The 18,313-nt window shown below is 36.7% G+C and overlaps 1 protein-coding gene across 5 annotated transcripts in view; it reads right to left on the bottom strand.

Moving 5' to 3' along the window:
- Positions 1–18,313, bottom strand: part of PTPRM (protein tyrosine phosphatase receptor type M) — a 699,551-nt gene that overhangs the window by 424,570 nt on the left and 256,668 nt on the right. For all 5 annotated transcript variants that reach the window (XM_039845844.1, XM_039845843.1, XM_039845845.1 and 2 more), the window contains exon 3: positions 13,527–13,798. In XM_039845844.1, the coding sequence (XP_039701778.1) occupies positions 13,527–13,798 (272 nt within the window). The remainder of the gene's footprint in view (positions 1–13,526; positions 13,799–18,313) is intronic.

The raw sequence follows: 18,313 nt of genomic DNA, 5'->3' as shown, positions 1-18,313 counted from the left end.
TTAAAATCTCTGAATCTGTTTTATCATCCATCACAAAATGCTCAAAGATTCCAAGTCTTATTGACCAAATATTTATAGAGTATTTACTACATGCTCTAGGGAATCCAAAAAACTTAGACAATTTTCTGAAATTTAAGCTTTAGTTGGTAGAAAAATAAAAGAGATTTTTAGTTGTTAAAAAAATAATTAAGGAACAGAACAAGCAGCAATGGCCAAGTGACAGATGAAATAATAAGGGGCTCATAGGACTGTGATTCTTCTCCGCCACAGGACTGTCACCTCTTCCTTACCAAACCAACCAGGAAGCCTATGATAGAGCCCTTTAACTCAATTTCCTTCAACTGATATCCCAGCCTACTAGAATAAACTCATAGATGCCTAAGCAAGGACATAACCAATGTCTCTACTAGACTAGAGGCAAACACCGCAATTAGACAGTGTTCTCCAAATTTCTCAGCAAGATAACTTACCAACGAGGCCTCAACAAATGAATTAAACACATGCTTATTTCTGAAACTCTTTGCTCCTCTCAGTCCAACTGGAATACCAAGAAGCAAAGAAAGAAAGCATCCGATTATACACTAAGAGAATAATGGATTGCTCTTTTTAGTTCAAAACAAACTTCTAAACTTGACAGGTTCCAGCACTGACTTACGACTAATTGCAGAGACAAGAGGAAGAAAACTATCTTTACAGATATATTTGTGTGTTTATCTACACACATATTCAAACACAAATATAGTTTATTTATACCTTTATATGACACCTTTTATATGACACCTTTAGGTTTATACATTAGAAGATGAGTTATGTGTGACAAGTTTGAAGCAATAACTTCAATGTTTCTTTAAAAAAACTGAAACTAGTTTTTTTAAAGACCATTTCCTAGCTCTTTCTTAGTAATTTCAATTAAAGGACAGTTATGAGTATAAGTTTTATTAGCTGCTTCATCGTTTATAGCTCAGTATATAAATGTTCCAACACATACCACAAAAAGTAAGTATAATTTGTACTGAAAAGTTTACTATTTTGAAATAAATATGATTAAATGAAGAGATCTGAATTTAGGTGCTGTAGAACAATCTTAGCTTGACTACTAACTTGATTTTAATACCTGGTCATTAAGAGATTTACTTTGTTGTTTCTAACAAACAAAATGGTTAAAACAAGCAGGTCACAAGATGAGGCCTATCTTAAATAGGTTTCTTTAAAACAGATTTTAGCATCCCACAAAAAGTTTTCCTTGTCATGAACTCTTGCTATCTGTCCAGTTTTCCACGTTTTACTTTCTAACCAGTGCCATTACCAAGAAAGCTTCAAAAGCAAAAATATTTTTGCCTTTTTGTCAAAGAAGAGACTTCTCTATTGAAAGTACAGGTGTAACTCTAGTGAAGTATAGCAAGAGTATGCAGAACCCAGTGGGAGTCTGAAAATGCTACCAGCATCTAGGGCCAAAAAGACTGAGGTCAGAGGAAACAATAACACATGAATATTGATGGCACCACTGGAAAAAGAAAAGAGAAAGGTGTAACAAATTGATCTGGGATGTGGCCATGCTTATTAAACAGAACAGAGAACATATAGAAAATCTATATTAGAAGTGAGACTTGGGTCTCCTTAGGGAGCCACACAGTCTTTTCTTTTAAAAAAAATTCAATAATTCAAAAAAACATTTATATATTGGATACATCTATGTCTCAGGTATCTTTTACACATATTGTCTAATTTTCCCCAGTCAACTATATGAGGTAGGTAATAGTAACTCCCTTTGAGGGATAAGTAGGCCTATTCAGAAAGGTAAAGTAATTTTTCTGAGGTCACACAATTAGTACATTGCAGAGTCAGAGTATAATTCTAGATCTATTTTACTTCCAAATCTGAACTCTTCATGTTACTGAAGTGCCTAAACCAGCAGTTATAAGAGGCTATTATATATATGTATATGTAATACATATATACACACATATAATACACACACATACATAATGTACAATCATGCATACGCACACATATACATTCATTAATGCATACATGTATGTTCCAAATTTTTTATTTCCAGATTTAAGTAAGAAATGTTGCAATCATCTATTTGATTTAGAAATGTAGATGCAAGGAACAGTTATATGACATAGTTTTACCAACATAAATTTTAAAATAAGAGTCAGCATATGGGCCAAATCTGTCCCAACTTCTATTTTTGTACTGCCCACAAACTAAAGATGGTTAATATAGTTTTCAATGGTGGGAGAACATCAAAAGAAGACTAATAATTTTGTGATACATAAGAATTTTATAGAATTCAAGTTTCAATGTCCATAAATAAAGTTAAGTGGAACACAGCCATGCTCATTCATTTATTTATTGTCTATGACAACTTTCACACAACAGGAGAGTTGAATAGTTGCCACAGAGACAAGCTGGCCCACAAAGCATGAAATATTTGCTATCTAGACTCCAGCTTTAAGAGAAAACTTTCCTGCTTGGCTCACCAAAGCACTGCCATTATTCTGGATAACAAGAAAGTATTTATCAACAGCAATACTTTGTCACAGCCAAATACGATATGCCTTGTACTTTGTGTGGGAGTCTTGTATTCCAGCAATAGCATGGAGAAAACTCTCTCCCTGTCTTGTGTGACTTGTTTCAATTATATTACACAGGTGATGTTTTAAATGCTCACTTAAGTGTGTTGTATCATTATCAATTTTTTTAAAAAGCCTATATCAAAACAAAGCCATAGAAACTTACTTTATAGACCTCAAAATAATGCATAAAAATTAAATTAAAAATAATAAAAACCCCAACTTATTTCATAGTCCAATCTTCTATAAACAAACTGAATTCCTGAGAATTTATAACATTTCCGTATTAAAACCTGACCATCGGATCTCATTCGACACGATATCCTTTGGCATTAGTGAGCTTTCAGCTAAATGTCTTTGTTTTTACTGAAATACACACATTTTTAGAAAAAAAAAAATCTTTGCTCTCTAACCCAATCTAACTTGTGAGATTTCAAGACCCCCGTTACCCACAGGGGATACATTTCAAGACCCCCAGTAGATACCTAAAACCGTGGATAGTACCGAACTCTATATATCCTATGTTTTTCCTGTACATACATACCTATGATAGTTTAATTTATAAATTAGGCACAGAGAGATTAACAACAATAATCTAATAATAAAATAGAATTTTATTAAAAAAAAAGAACAGTTATAACATAAAACATATGCGAACGAACGTGGTGTTTCCTTCTTCCCCCAACCAATAACTAATAGCAGAGACAGTTACAAAGTGACTCGTGGGCAGGGAGTGTCTACAGCATGGATACGTTGAAGAAAGAGACAATTCACGTCCTCAGCAGGACTGAGCAGGAAGGTTCCAGATTTTATCATGTTACTCAGAACTATACACAATTTAAAACTTATGAATTGTTTAGTTCTGGAATTTTTCATTTAATATTTTCAGACCACTGGAGACCATGGGTAACTAAAACCTCAGAAAGCAAAACCATGAATAAGGGGTGACTACTGTATTTGAAAAGTTGAAAGCTAAAGTAGTATATCAGTATGGCAGAATCATAGAGCCATCCCATCTTATTCTGGAATAATTTTGCCAAAACACAGTATTTAATTGTTTAAAACCTTGTTCTGGATTTGGCTTAAAGGAAAATATAATTAATCCTCATTATTTGCAGATTCTGTATTTGTAAATTTGCCTACTCACTAATTTATTTGAATATTTTTTTGGATATATCTCTTCAGGTAAGGGAAACAAAAGAAAAAATCAACAATGAGACTACATCAAAGTAAAAAGTTTTTGCACAGCAAAGAGAACAAGCAAAATAAAGACAACCTACTGAATAAGAGATTGGCCAATGATGCATCAATAAGGGGTTAATATCCAGAATTTATAAAGAAGTCACACAACTTAACACCAAACAAATGATCCAATTAAAAAATGGGCAGAGGACCTGAATTGACATTTTTCCAAAGAGGACATACAGATGGCCAATAGACATATGAAAAGATGTTCAATGTCACTAATCACCAGAGAAATGCAAATTAAAACCACCATGAAATATTACCTCACATCTGTCAAGATGGCTATCATCAATAGATCAACAAAAAAGAGGTGTTGGCAAGGACGGGGAGAAAAAGAAACCCTTGTGCATTGTTGGTGGGATTGCAAATTGGTGAAGCCACTTCAGAAAATATATGGAGGTTCCTCAAATTTTTTAAAAAATATTAAAAATAGAACTATCTTATGACTCAGCAATCACACTTTTGAGTATTTATCTGAAGAAATCCAAAACACTAATTCAAAAACATATACATCCCAATATTTGCTGCAGCATTATTTACAATAGCCAATATATGGAAGCAACTTAAATGTCCATCAATAGATGACTGGATAAAGACGAGGTGGTACAAATGGAATATTACTTGGTCATGAAAAAGAATGAAATCTTACCATTTGCAACAACATGGAGGGACCTAGAGAGTATTAACCTAAGTGAAATAAGTCAGACAGACAAAGGTAAATGCTTTATAATTTTGCTTCTATGTGGATTCTGAAAAACAAAATAAATAAAACAGAGATAGATTCATAGATATAGAGAACAAACTGATGGTTGCCAGATGGGAAGGGGTTTGGGGGACTAATTGAAAAAGGTGATGAAATTAAGAAGTACAAATTGGCATTTACAAAATAGTCACAGGATGTTAAGTAGAGCATAGGGAATATAGGCAATAATATTGAAAAAATTATGTATAGTGTCAGATGGGTACTGGACTACAGATGGGATCACTTTGCAAATTATATAAATGTCTAACCACTATGCTGTACACCTGAAACTAATAAAATACTGAATGTCAAGTGTAATTGTGGGGGGGGGAACTTTTTTGGATTTGGCTTAACAGGAAATATAATTAAGCCTCATTATTTACAGATACTCTATTTGTGAATTTGCCTACTCACTAATTTATCTGAAACCCTAAAATCAATATTTGCAAAGCTTTCATGGTCATTTGTGAACTTGTACAGAGTGGGGAAAAATTGAGTTGTCCTACATACTTGTCCCAGCTGAGGTCGAACTAGGCAATGCTCTGCCTTCTTGTTTTAGTTCTCATACTATAGACAAGTATCCTTATCCCAGTCTACTTAGTGCCATATTTTTCACATTTTTCTGCCTTTTATTGATGATGTTGCTGTTTAAAATGGCCCCAGATGCAGAACTGAAAGGCTGTTTAGTGTTCCTAAGCACAAGAAGGCTATGATGTGCCCTACAGAGAAAATACAGTATTAGATCATCTTCTTTCAGGAGTGAGCCATAGTGCTATTGGCTGAGTTCGATGTTAAGAATTGACAATACATATTAATTAAATAAGGTGTCTTGAACAGAAAAACACAGAAAACAAGGTTATATACTGATCGTTTGATGAAAATGTTTTGACTAGAGGCTCATAGGACTAATTCCATATTACCCACAGAAGCAACAGTTCAGTATTCACTAATTCCATGTTGGCTGTGACTTTATGGAACATAATGACTGAGAATGAGAACTGGCTGTATGAGTGTGTTTTAATTCACTCTGAGTCCTTGATTTTAGTAAATTACTTGGGCATAGGAAGGACTCAATACTCATTTTTGCTGGTCTTTCCCAGATATTATTTGCAGCCATAAGATGTAAAGAAATATAGAACTAAGAGGATCAACATTCATTCAATCATTCAACAAATAACATCTCAGGAGAAAAGATGTTGTATCCCTGTAGTCTCAGGAGCTTTTGGGAAAATCCATTTGCTCTCAGGTAGGAAATGTGAGTCAAAATGTGTCTATTTAATAAAACTCGGGGTTGGGGGATTCAGGGGAGGCACATGGCAGGTGTGACAAGCTCAGTGACCAAAAGTAACCAACCATACAGGATGGTTCTAATCATAAATTCCTAACTGGCCAGGCCATGGCAGGTAGACACATCCCAGGCCTACAGTTTCCTTTGCAAAGGTCAATCTTTACCTTAAGTGAGTCCTATCCACTATTCTTATGCATCTAGTATAGCAGTCAGAATAATTTTCTTTTTTAGACCCCTCAACCTCAGGCAACAGAGCACAAGACAACGAGCGGACTGACCTCAGACCACAGAACTCCTCATTGTTATCTTGTTGTCCACATACCATCTCTACCCACCGTAAATGTTAACTATTAACTAGCCTGTACCCACCAAGGTAAAAGAAGTATATTTTTCTCCATTTTGCTTTTTATCTAGTCCTAGAGATTTTTCCCACTTTGCTTTCTCTTACCTCCTTAATCTACTACCTAATATTTTCTCCTTTGATTTTAAATACAAAAAAAGGAACTGCAAAATTGTCATTCTCCAGAACATTTTCTCAATCTGTTGAAATCTTGCTTCCAGGTATGCTCTAAAAAATTTGGCTCAAATAAACTCTTATAAAACTTTTCTATAGGTTTGGATGTTCTTTCGTTGACAGAACAACCAATAAAACCACTGACTCTTTCAGTTGCTCAGGAAAAGGCATCCTGGATTTTGGCTTGTGAGGGGTTTGACATCAGGCTATCTTTCAGATATCTGCCAAACAGAAGAAAGGAAGCAGTTTAACACTGCAGCATCTCTGATCCTCTCTATTTCAACGAAGAACAAAATTAGCTTTCATGCTGCCACTTACCCTTGCTATGTTTGGGCAAAGAAAAGAAGTTTGCTTTCTTTGACTTTCCTAACTTTTAATTTTCCCTTTGACTTTTGAAAAAAATAATGTTCTTTTCTAATCTTTTCTAATTATAGCTCAAATATTCATCCTATTTTTAAAAAATGGGATATGGAAGAAGATTAAGATAAAGAAAAAAAAACATAGGAAGGTTTTAGAGAAAAATGTTGATAACCAACAAGCAACAGACCACAGAGGAGTATGTTAACACAGAAGACACACTTACCTGTGATCATCAGATAGTAAGACACGCTTATCTGTGATCATCAGATAGTAAGAATAAAACTTAGACATGTAGGTTATGTTTAAAATAAATAAATTAAAAAATATATTATCTTTCAAGATGAAAAACCATCACGTGAATCGATCCACTTTCTAAATGCAGTTCTAGGTACATACTAAAGTGACAGCCTGGTGTGTCCCCACTGATTCTTAAAATACACTGTTCATCTTTTTAAAGCACAAAATGCAGAGGACAGGGGCGACTGCTTAAAATAGCTTTCCTGCTTGAGACAGGGTTATATTTCACTGTCACATCTAATTCCCCATGTCATCCTAGAGGAATGCTGCAATTCAATTGTCTTGTACTTGGAGTAAGGGCCATAAGCTAAGAAATTTATGGAGTCAGGGAATGTTCTATTTTTCCATTAGGACATATCAGTATTTCCCAAGTATGCTCCAGGGAACACTAGACTCAAAAGATGTTCTGCAAAAGCCTAAACTGATGCCCAAACTCCAGCTGGGCTCCTCCACCCATTATTTGTCTCTCCTGGAGATTCAGAAACATACCTCAGCTCAGAAAACGGCTTGCAGTACAGAATGTGTTCAACTTCATTTAAATCAGCGTGTCTTCCCATTTGGTCGACTAAAATTCTTTAAGGTTCCTTGGATTTGGGGACCACAATTTGGAAAACACTCACCTATTCAGTTGTAAAACACTGTCTCTGAGCAGCAAATGAATGCAGAGCCACTTTCTCTCAGGATGGCTTTACATCATATTCTAGTAAAATAAGTGGGCTGCAGGCAAACAGCAAAGAAACTTAGGTGGCTGTGCAGGAAGTTAAGGTTAGAACTAAATGTGAAGAGGTGGGTATGATTAAGTCATTCCTACTCCCTCATCTCCTCATTAACCAAGAAAGATGTCAGACTGGTAAAGGGTAAATCTAGGTTTAGCCTCCCCCAAAGGGCAAGCTTCTTTGTGTTCTCACTGCACAAAGAATTTTGAGTGGGGCTCAGCTCAGGAATCTATCCCTCATCTTCTCCCAGGAACTTCAGTACATCTAAGGAATTCGTCTTAACAGGGAAGCTCTAGAGAACAAGAAGACTCTCATCAATCCATGACTTTATCCTCATATTCCCTCTTGTCACTGCCCACCTGACCCCCAGCCCAGCTCCTTTATTGAGAGGTGTGGGGGAGGGGATTTCAAGTCCGCTTATGCCTTTTTCTCTTTTCAGAGCAACCATCTATATTAGATCACTGTCTTCCTGGCCTCTGACTGGATTCAGACTCATTGTTTCAAATCAGGGAGAAAGGCAGCAAGTGTGAGATTCCAGCGGCCTCTCTGGGTGCATGCAGAGTTATGAACTCATAAATTGACGGGTGGAAACTTGTGGGGGTGGGAGAAAGGTGAGAGGAGGGAAAGAAGCAGATTCAAAGTGGTATCTGTTTTTTTCATCAGCACAGTAAAGCAAGAGGGTGCTAGTGAGAGTAAACTACTATTCTTAAAATTGTAGGAAGTCAAGGTCTAAATCAAAGGAAGCAGGTGCTATAGCCCAGATGCCCAGGTGAAAGCAGGTAGCAGTAACTTCTCACTTCTCACTGCTGCTGCCCAACAGAGGGGCATGTTCTAAGTAGAAGTAATTAGGACAAACATTAATTAAGGAATTAAATATGTGTTAATCTCCAAATAATTGACAATTTATGTTTTGATGAGTAGTAATTACTCTACAATTAGCTGTATTCTGTGCAGGTTAACATTGTGATTTGTACCTATAGAATACTACTCTCCTGTAAGTAAGAAAAGCTACAAAAAAAGACTACTGTAGCAAGAACACTTTACTCTGCAAAGAAACATTTTAAAACTCTATAAATGCTTAATAAAAATAGCATTAGGGGAAAGACTGCGAAAACAAGAGATGCCCAAGAAAACCTGCTGTGTTTATCAAAAGCACACAGGATAGTTATGACTAGATTTATTAAGGATGTCCCCAAATCCAACAATTGCAAAACAGATTCTAACCCAGATGAAAAACATTTCAGTATTTTGCAGCCAAAACTGAGGGAGAAATGGATATTTTTGACAAAAGTACAGGAGGGTGAGGGACCGGACAGATGCAAGGAGCCCAGCACAGCAATGCCCACCCATGTTCCAAGAGCACTTGCTCCCCATGATGTAGTTGGAGTCCAGATAAGGCTGATACTACGGACCCTCAGGAAATCGCACCTCATGTTTTTGCACGACAGCGGTTCTGGACCACTGTGGTGGAAAGGAACTTGGTTCACTTCCTCTCATCCAATGTTTCACTAAAGGATTTGTTCCTGAAACTTTCATTAAACACTTTTTACCATTTCACAAAACACATTTAAGGAATGACATAGCAAGGAGAAAGCACTCAACTATTAGCTGATTCCCTTTTTACTGTCTTTTACAAATCTTAATCTCAATAAACTACCACCATTTGAGAGGCTAGCCCATTGCAAATGCACTTTTCCTTTCATCTTAATGCCATCCATAGTCTTATATCTTGTCCTATAATTAAGGAAGTGAGTTCCAGTAAGTTTATATCAGTTGCCTGAGCTTATAAGTAAAGAGGGCTGATATGCAAATTTTCAATTCCATCTGATCCAAAACATATATTCTTTTACTACACTACAATGCTGTCCATTTTCAAACTATTTAATTCCTTCAAAAGAGTTAATCATTGATTTTAATTCATTATATCAAAACTACTTAATAAAGTGCAAAAGTGTCTTATAGAAATAAGGTACTGTATAATATAAATCATTTTGATATACTAGTATGTTAAGTGTCTGTTTACATTAATTTTTAGATCTTGATAATTTATCTTACAGCCCAAATACTAATGTAGAGGTGATGTCTGGGAGAAGCTGAATCCCTGTGCACTGACAGGGGTTCTCTCAAGGGTACTACCTCCTTTAGCAGTCTTAGCCTCAGCTTTGGGCTCCAGACAGCCTACCTGTATCCTAAGAATGCATCAGTTGGATATTGACTTTCATAAAAGAAAATGTCACACACATTCATGCACATGTGACACCAGAAAAATATTTTTTATATTTTAAAATTAGAAATGCAATGGTCACTTAAAATAGACTCACATCCCGAGGCTAGTGCAGAGTTCCTTAGAGAAAAGTTTATATGGGAAATTAACTTAAAAGCAGAAGTTCATGCATGTTCACGTTTTTAAGAGCATCAGTATGTGACAGCCCACCTCCTCAGAAAGGGTATGCCAGCCGCATAGGCTGAAGACCTCAGTCTGCAGCAGGAAATCCCCTGCCCCAGCCAGTGCTGCCTGAACACAGACAACTTATTTTTCTGGCTTTATTTTCTGATCGCCTCACATTGGGCTGACATGTTGGGCCAGGGCTGGAAACAGGATTTGGTAGGTGTTTTCCTTCTTCTTCATCCCTGTTAATACAGCTTATCTTTCTCATCCCAACTGGGAAACATCATTCACATTTTATGTGGTGATTTTAAGGCCTAACCCTCAGTGTTTTTAAGTTTCCTGTTGACACCTCTCTTGTATCATCTACAGAGTGTCAGTTACCTAAGAGCTTACGTTAACTATTTGGGTAATGACTTCAGTATGTTTACTACCCAGCAGATAAAGGGAAAATGGGAGGGAAGTACTACTTTAACTTTGCCTTTAAAACTTTCAAGGCTGATGCTTGGTTGGAGTGCTCATGAAACAAATGAACAGCTGCGTTTTTGGTGGATCTAAACCCTTTACAAATGTTGGTCACAGGTTCTTAAACATTTAGCAACACTATATTAAAGACTTTCTACAAGCCCACCTTTAAATTCAAAGTACGACGCTATTCCTAATGAATCACCCTGTGAACCAAAAAGCTAGAATAAGACTTAAGTTCCAGTTCAATATGGTAAATCATGTACTGCTTAGTAATGTGAGAGAAGTCACAGAGGGAAATGTGAGGGCTTAGGGGCTGGGGTCAGAGGTTCACAATTGGGAAGGCTGAATATTTTATTCAAAAGAAATCAATTAAGGAAGGATTAATTGAAAACAACAATGTTCTAGTATACAGGACTACCTTTCTTTCAATATAGTTTGATAATTCCTTTTGAAAGGCTGATCTCCTAAGACTTTATAAATTAAATCATTCCTTTAATTTTGACAGTCTGGGCTAGGTGTGCCAAAGGCTGCTAATGAACTAAATTAAATGTTGTGTTCCCCCTTCCAAATTTATATGTTGAAGCCATAGCCCGCAACGTTTTGATATTTGGAGATGGAGGCTTAGGGAGATAATTAGGTGTACATGAGGTCATGAAGATGGAGCCCCCATAATGATATTATTGTCCTTGTAAGAAGGCTCGCACTCACTCGCGCTCTCTCTCTCTCTCTCATTCTCTGCATGTGAAGAAAGACCATATAGCAAAAAAGAGAAGATGAGCAAGCAGCTATCTATAAGCTAGAAAGAGGGTTCTCATCGAAAAGAAAGAGAAAAAATCAGGACACATGTGAGCAGGACATACCTTCTGGTCTTATCTAGAAGTCATCTTACTGGCCTCTATCTAGCAGATGCCTGGAGACTAAGAATAAGTCTAGTGCAGGCTCCAGAGGGGCAGTGGGAACATCACAGACCCAGACCTTCTCTACTTTGGAAAGTCTCCTCCAAGAGTAGTTTCTAAAAACATTCAGCCTCTTAGCCTAATCTACTCGATAAAAGTCTTTTGAAGTGTAGCTTAGCCAAACCCATTTTCCCTGCTTCCATTTTAATCCTATGAAAGACTAAGCTTGCTCCAAAGGTCATATTTTTGAATTATATCACTGATAGACCATACGTTTATAAAAAAAGAAGGTTATTATTAAATAGAATATTTTCACTCCAAAAGAAAAATTAGTTTTTACTCTTTGACGTTTTATAAGTAAAAATAGTATGTGTATATGGGGGAAATTTTAGAATATAGCATATGGCAAAAAGAAAAAAATCAAATCACTAGCTGGAAAGATACCATACACACATACATTCATAAATATACATATATATTTAATTTAAACAATGAGATTTAATATATTGCTTTAGACAGTTTTTTTCCACTTAACAACATAAACTTAAATTCATCATTAAATGGTTCTCCATGGTATTATTCTTAATGGTTGCAAAAATTATTTTTATATGATGTAGCACAAATTAACTAATCCCCTATTGTTAGAAATAATACTGTTCTTGATTATTCATTATTATAAATAAACTGCTATGAATATCCTTGTAATTAATTATTTACAACCACTCTTCATGATTTCCTTAGGATGAATTCCTAACAGTAGATTGCTAAATTTAGACATATCTAAATTTTTAACACCTTTAAAATGTACTGCCAAAGTGTACTCTAAATAAAGATTTTAACAATGTAAATGTGAACTAACAGAGCTTTCACTACCCCTTCATTTCCATTCAAGGAACATTTATCACTTATTAAATACTAGAAACTGTTACAGGTACAAGGTTACAAAGATAAATAAAGCAGGAAATTCGCAGCCTATTTATTCCCATTATCAAATCCAGGGGTAGAGGAATTGATGCATCTTTTTTAATAAACATCAAATCTGCAGAATGGATTCCTGGGTGCTATTCATGCCTTTCAGACGACAAACAGCTCTTGAGAAGACTCACCTTTCCCTAGCCTGAGCCTAGCTGAGCCCCTCAATTAAACATGAGCAATGATCCTGGATACATATTCCAGTTGGCTCCTGAAGGAGCCAAAGGCATTAAGAAAGAGGAAGCAAAATATTGCAGTCCTCTTAATGTATCCTCTTGAAATTGAGTATTCTTGATATCAAGTTCTTTTTAAAAGTGCTTAGGACAAAAGGAAAAGAGCACCAAATGCCATTGTCCCTCATCTCCCACCTTTGACCCCGAGTCAGGATGCTCTAGTGGTACAGGAACTCTCCAACTCTCCGACAATCAGGATGTGACATCAGGACTGCTTTTGTACCACTTCTTAACTGCTCCTGGGCCTCCACCCTTGTTACTTTAAATGACAACTCAACAGGGGCCATGTGGGTCTCAAGAGAACATCTATAATAAGAGCAGCCATGACAGCAGCCCCTGAATAATGAGGACGCAGCCTACACATGGTATTTTCTTCCCGTTGCTTTTAGGAGTGGGAGCATAGATCTGCACCTCATTAGCTGATCTCCATGAGGGCTCATTTCTTAATGACTCATTTACTCCTGAGGTCCACTCATGGGAAAAGGGGCTTCTTCTTTTAGAATCAAATGCTATGTCTCCCTGAATCAAATATGGCTTACTTAATACAGAAAGTAAAATACCCTTGCAGATAGCACTTCCTGCCCTGCTGCAGGTTACTGCTTTGAATTTCTTAAACCAATATATACATAAACAAGTTCAAATCATGTTTTTTACTCCTTTCTCAACTTAAGTTATAAACAAAGCCTATTAAATAGCAAAAGCTTTCTTTACATTGGTATAAAAAATACCAACACTTTTTATACATTCTCTGGTTATACTGATATAAAAACTATATTTTTAGAAGGTAGAAGATGCATCAAAACATGAAATGAAAACAAAAAGCATACCTGATAAAAGTTAGGCCAAAAAGTACTAATGGCCAGTTCTGCCCTGTTCCAGGTACGTGTCGGGTCTCCAGTTATATTCCAGATAGGATTCCCCAAAGGCCCGTTATTGACCTTCACATAGACATTGAGTAACCCGGGAGCAGAATTACTCTTGCTGGATACAAAATAATGAAAGTCAATGCAGTGGGTGTCATTTTCCTTAAGCTGAGGTAAGAGGAGGTGGGCTCTCTGCCCCTCAGGTCTCCCAGAGGTGTTCACCAACATGAAAGAGCCTGTGAAAAAGAAATCAGATGAGAGTCACAACCCGAAACATAACTTTCCAGTCATTTCTGAAATGTAACTATCATTCACCTGGGCAGACCCTGCAATTCCACAAATACTCAGGCTTTGAAAATCCATCTCTTTCATGCCTTTACGTCCCGAAGTATTCTCAAGATAAGTAAATGGACAATTCTCTTGGCATCATTGCAATTAGTCTCCTAAGTAATATGCAGACATGCACTGATCAATCTGGTAGTCACTAGCCGCATGTGGCTATTTAAATTAAAATTAATTAAAGTTCCATAACATTAAAAGTTTAGTTCCTCAGTCACGCAGTTGCATTTCAAGTACTCGATAGTCACATGTGGCTAGTTGCTACCATATTGGACAAGACAAATACTGACACCTTCCCTCACTTCAGAAAGCTCTACTGGACAACACTATGTTTTAATAATATCACCATCTGGAAATCACGACCACTGTAAGTTCTCGTATAACCTAGAGAAAGATAATAGATTGGTCTACTTAGAAAATTTTATTGGCCCTATGATGCTCCCCGTTGTCAGTGTAATCTGATTCTTGCAGTTCAGCACCATCATCCCTCTCCCATTGTTGTAACAACTGGCTTTGTGGCAGTGGGGCTGTTTTCATGACAGGGGTTATGTCTGAGCATACTGATGCAATCATTGTGCCAACTGGAGGATGGCTATTCTCAGAAGATCTTATGAGCTTTTTTGTATCTTTACAGCTATGGCACTAATTCATCTATGAGTGCTGCAGAGTTTCCAGACGGATTCAAGCTTGTCAGATACCCTGGAATCAACTGTATCACTTGGGTCCTCCCTATATCTAAGATCAACAGAAATGGCAATAGAATAATTATATAAATTTTATTTATTGCATAAAGAAAGATAAAAGCAAAATGTTCTAAAATTTAAAGGAAAATATATCTTTAGCAGAGAGGAAAAATGTATTCAAACTCTGAGGAGGAAGTACACTTAAATCTGAAATATGAAGATGAAAAATAAAATACTACTCAGGTGTGATTGTGAGGCAGGACAGGTAGTGCAGTGACACTCCCTCCCCCTACAGGATATAGTTCCAGAAATTTTTCTTTTCTTTAGAACTCCCCATGTTTTAGTCCTGGCAAGAAGGAATAAGCCAAAACTGGCCTTTTCCCGCCTAAACACCATCTTTGGCTAGGGCATGACCTTTGGCTAATTATAATATCATTAAAATATCATTTGCATCGCAAATATTACAGCTCTCATCATGGACCTGATGCCACGAAAGTTCTGGAAACACCATATGAGGAAGAAAAAGCAGGAAACTGAGCCCCCTGCTTACTGGGATGAGACAACAAGGCTAAATCGGAACCACATTTTCCTAGGTTCTGCCTCCAGAGATTACAAAAAGTTTATAATCAGCCATTTTGCTGTGACTCTCCTGCTCTCCTGTCTCCGTCCTCTCTCTCCTTTCTCTCTCTCTCTGTAGTAAGACCACATTCCCCCTATCTTGAGTGTACTTGCGTTTAATAAACGTTGTACTTTCCTGCTTACTATCGTGCCTTTGAATTCTTTCTCACAGAGTAAGACAAGAACCTGGTAACAGGAGAGCTGAGCTTTCCAGCAACAGATGGACTCATGATTTCTACTGACTGAGACTACTGAGTATTCCTTTTAAAACTCCCCTCATTGTGAACCATATTTCCAAGGAGATGTGTGTTTGTATATTTGTAGGTATATATATTTTAATATACACCATACACATCTGTAAACATACATACAAACACTAGAAAAAGTGTAGAATTTTTATCATGTCTAAAACAGCAAAATGAGAAGACAACTTTTCCCAGAGAATTATTATGAGGGATAAATAAAATAATAATAATAAATGTAGATATATCTTTTATAAATTAATAGGCTATTGTTAAGGGATCAGTATTATAAAATGTTTGCGTGTGGCTGTTACTCTCATATGTCCCTATATAAGGTGAGCTAGTGTTAATTCCATTTAACATAAATAGGAATTGAGTCACGGAAAGATAAGGAAGCAGCTTATCCAGGTTTTAGGATGAGTTAGTGGCAAAACCAGAACTTTGGGCATCTGAGTTTCCCACCCATTATTCATCCTGTCTCACTTCAATAACCTCATGTTTCTTCATGTGCCATTTGAGCATATATGAAGAAAACAAACCCTTTCAGAAAAGGGAAGGAAAATTATAGTAGCTATTTGAAAATGGAGCAATTTTTCAAGAGATGAATGTTATGTATCTGAAAATATGAAAGCCAAGCCACAAGGAAAGGGTTATCCATGGAACATATATTCCAGTAATAAGAAAGACCTGTAAATGTGACTTAAGAAAGAGTTGGGGACAGGGAAAGGGAACAAGTGGCAAGAGAATGTCAATGAAATAATTTGGGTTCGCTATATTCTACAAAATGTAAAAAAAAAAAAAAAATCTTCAAAATACACAAGATTGACCAGCCCGATCACAAATCTAAAGTAGGCTTTTGGTATTTATAACATGAGTTAAAATTGTACTTTTCCGCTCTTAGTAAGATAAAATAGATTTATTCCATACTCAATTGTTTGGGACACTGTTATCTGCAACAGAGCTACAATGTATACTGAGGCCTGACCTGGCCTTGAGGCCAACTCTGAATTGCCAAAATCTTTAGTATTGCCACACTGCCAAGAATATCATTTCTTGCAGTGTTCTCATCAGTTAAACTTGGGCAGTCATGGGTGGCAAACATGACAATATGCAAAGGATGGCAAAAGGCCATATTTCTCAAATCCTGGGACGTCTTAAATACTTGGATGAAGCTGATACGGAGACTGTTTTCACAGGTTGGTATAAACTTGGTAACTTCCTACCACACTGTTCAAGAAATCAGCAAGGTTCCCTAAAATACTGTTTTCCTAGCTACACAGTCTATCCTGAAATATTCCAGTATGCTCCATTTCAGTATAAAATGCTCTATGAGGTCAAGATGACATTCTAAGTTACAAATACTCAAATGATTCTAATTTTTATACTTTCTCTTTTTCCCCCCTTTTGAGCCAGAACACAGTTCGTTTTGTTACATGGCATGCTTCTGTAATGCAGATTAGCTCAAATGGGATTAACAAATAGGGGAGTGACATCCATATAACACAGAAGTCCCTTTGGTTCATGTGTGATTTTTTGCAGGACATTAAAGCTTTAGAGTGATAGTGGCAAATTTTCTATGTGATGGCTATGTGATGGCTTTTAAACAAAGCTAAAAATGCTGCAGAAGTACCTTCGTTTAGTGTAAGAAGTGTCAACTTTAGTGGTTTCAAGAGTCATTCCTCTTTTACTCTGTTAAGCTGACTGGGAAACTGTGAGAACGGATGAAGAAACTGTGAAGCTTCTGCTCCCCTCTTGAGTTTAAAAAGGAGAGAAAACGGGCTGATGAAGAAGACAAACCCGAGATCATAATTTTAACTCAGCACAAAGTGGTCTGTATTAGAAGGGAATGACTGCGAGGACCTCTCTAGTGAGAAGGGGGAGGCTGAAGTCCTAGGGTACAGGGCTCAGGACGGATTCACTGGGATTCTAAATGCCAGATGGGAGTTAATAGGGCCAGTATGTTTATTAGGGTTGTTAATGTTTTTATTGGTTCTCTGGTTACAAAGCTGCATTGGTTGTGAGTGGTCTGCCCCAACACCATTTTGCTCACAAGATCTATTATTCAGTGTTTGATCCTGTAAAATTAGTTGGAGATGTTTCAAGTACACGTGTGTGATGTTGGTGGAAGCGCCTGCTCTATCTACCCCATCTGGGCTGCCTCCACAGCTACAGGCAAAGTTATCCCTCTTCCAAATTGTCCAGAAACCAACTGAGCATCACTCTGCTGTCCGAACACATAAAAAGGCTCTCTTTACTGAGTACCTGTACTCTGAGATGCTCCTGAGTGATCCCCTTTTTATCTTCTTCCAGAGCCTTTCAATTGGTTTTTCTATGCAGCTCCCACAATTAATAATGAATGCAAATAAAGATGCAAAGAACAATGCTTGTCACGTAGCACAAGCTCAAAAAATGTTTGTGATTATCATTATGATTATTTTGTTTCCTCATATCTCCTAAATAGATGACATCTCTAAATTTTCTGCAATTCTTTAGCATTTGTCTCTATACATTTCCACCTGTCCACTTTACAACCTTCCTGGATCTTATTCTATTTTACCTAAGTGATAATTTTTAAGTTTACTTTGTTTACAAGAGAGGAACATTAGTATTGAAGTATTAAAAAGCTTAATGAATTATTTGATTCAGTTAATCCTGCCGCTACATTTAAGCTTTGGGAAGGGGAGTTTTATTTCTCTTTGTGGCCATAGAGAATTTACTTCTTGACTTCAAAGTATAGAAGGTAACATTCAGCCAAAACAGTGGTGCACTATTATCTTAAAGTGAGTTTATAGCAGAAAGTGTGAACATTTATGTTTAGCATAGTCTAGCAACCAAGAATCCTGGTGTAAATTCCCAGTTGTGCATAAAG

This window comes from Pteropus medius, unplaced genomic scaffold (genome assembly GCF_902729225.1).
Source record: "Pteropus medius unplaced genomic scaffold, Ma_sr-lr_union100, whole genome shotgun sequence".
NCBI classification, from domain to species: Eukaryota; Metazoa; Chordata; class Mammalia; order Chiroptera; family Pteropodidae; genus Pteropus; species Pteropus medius.
Note: the sequence above shows the minus strand (reverse complement) of the source record. Positions and strands in the feature narration are given on the sequence as shown.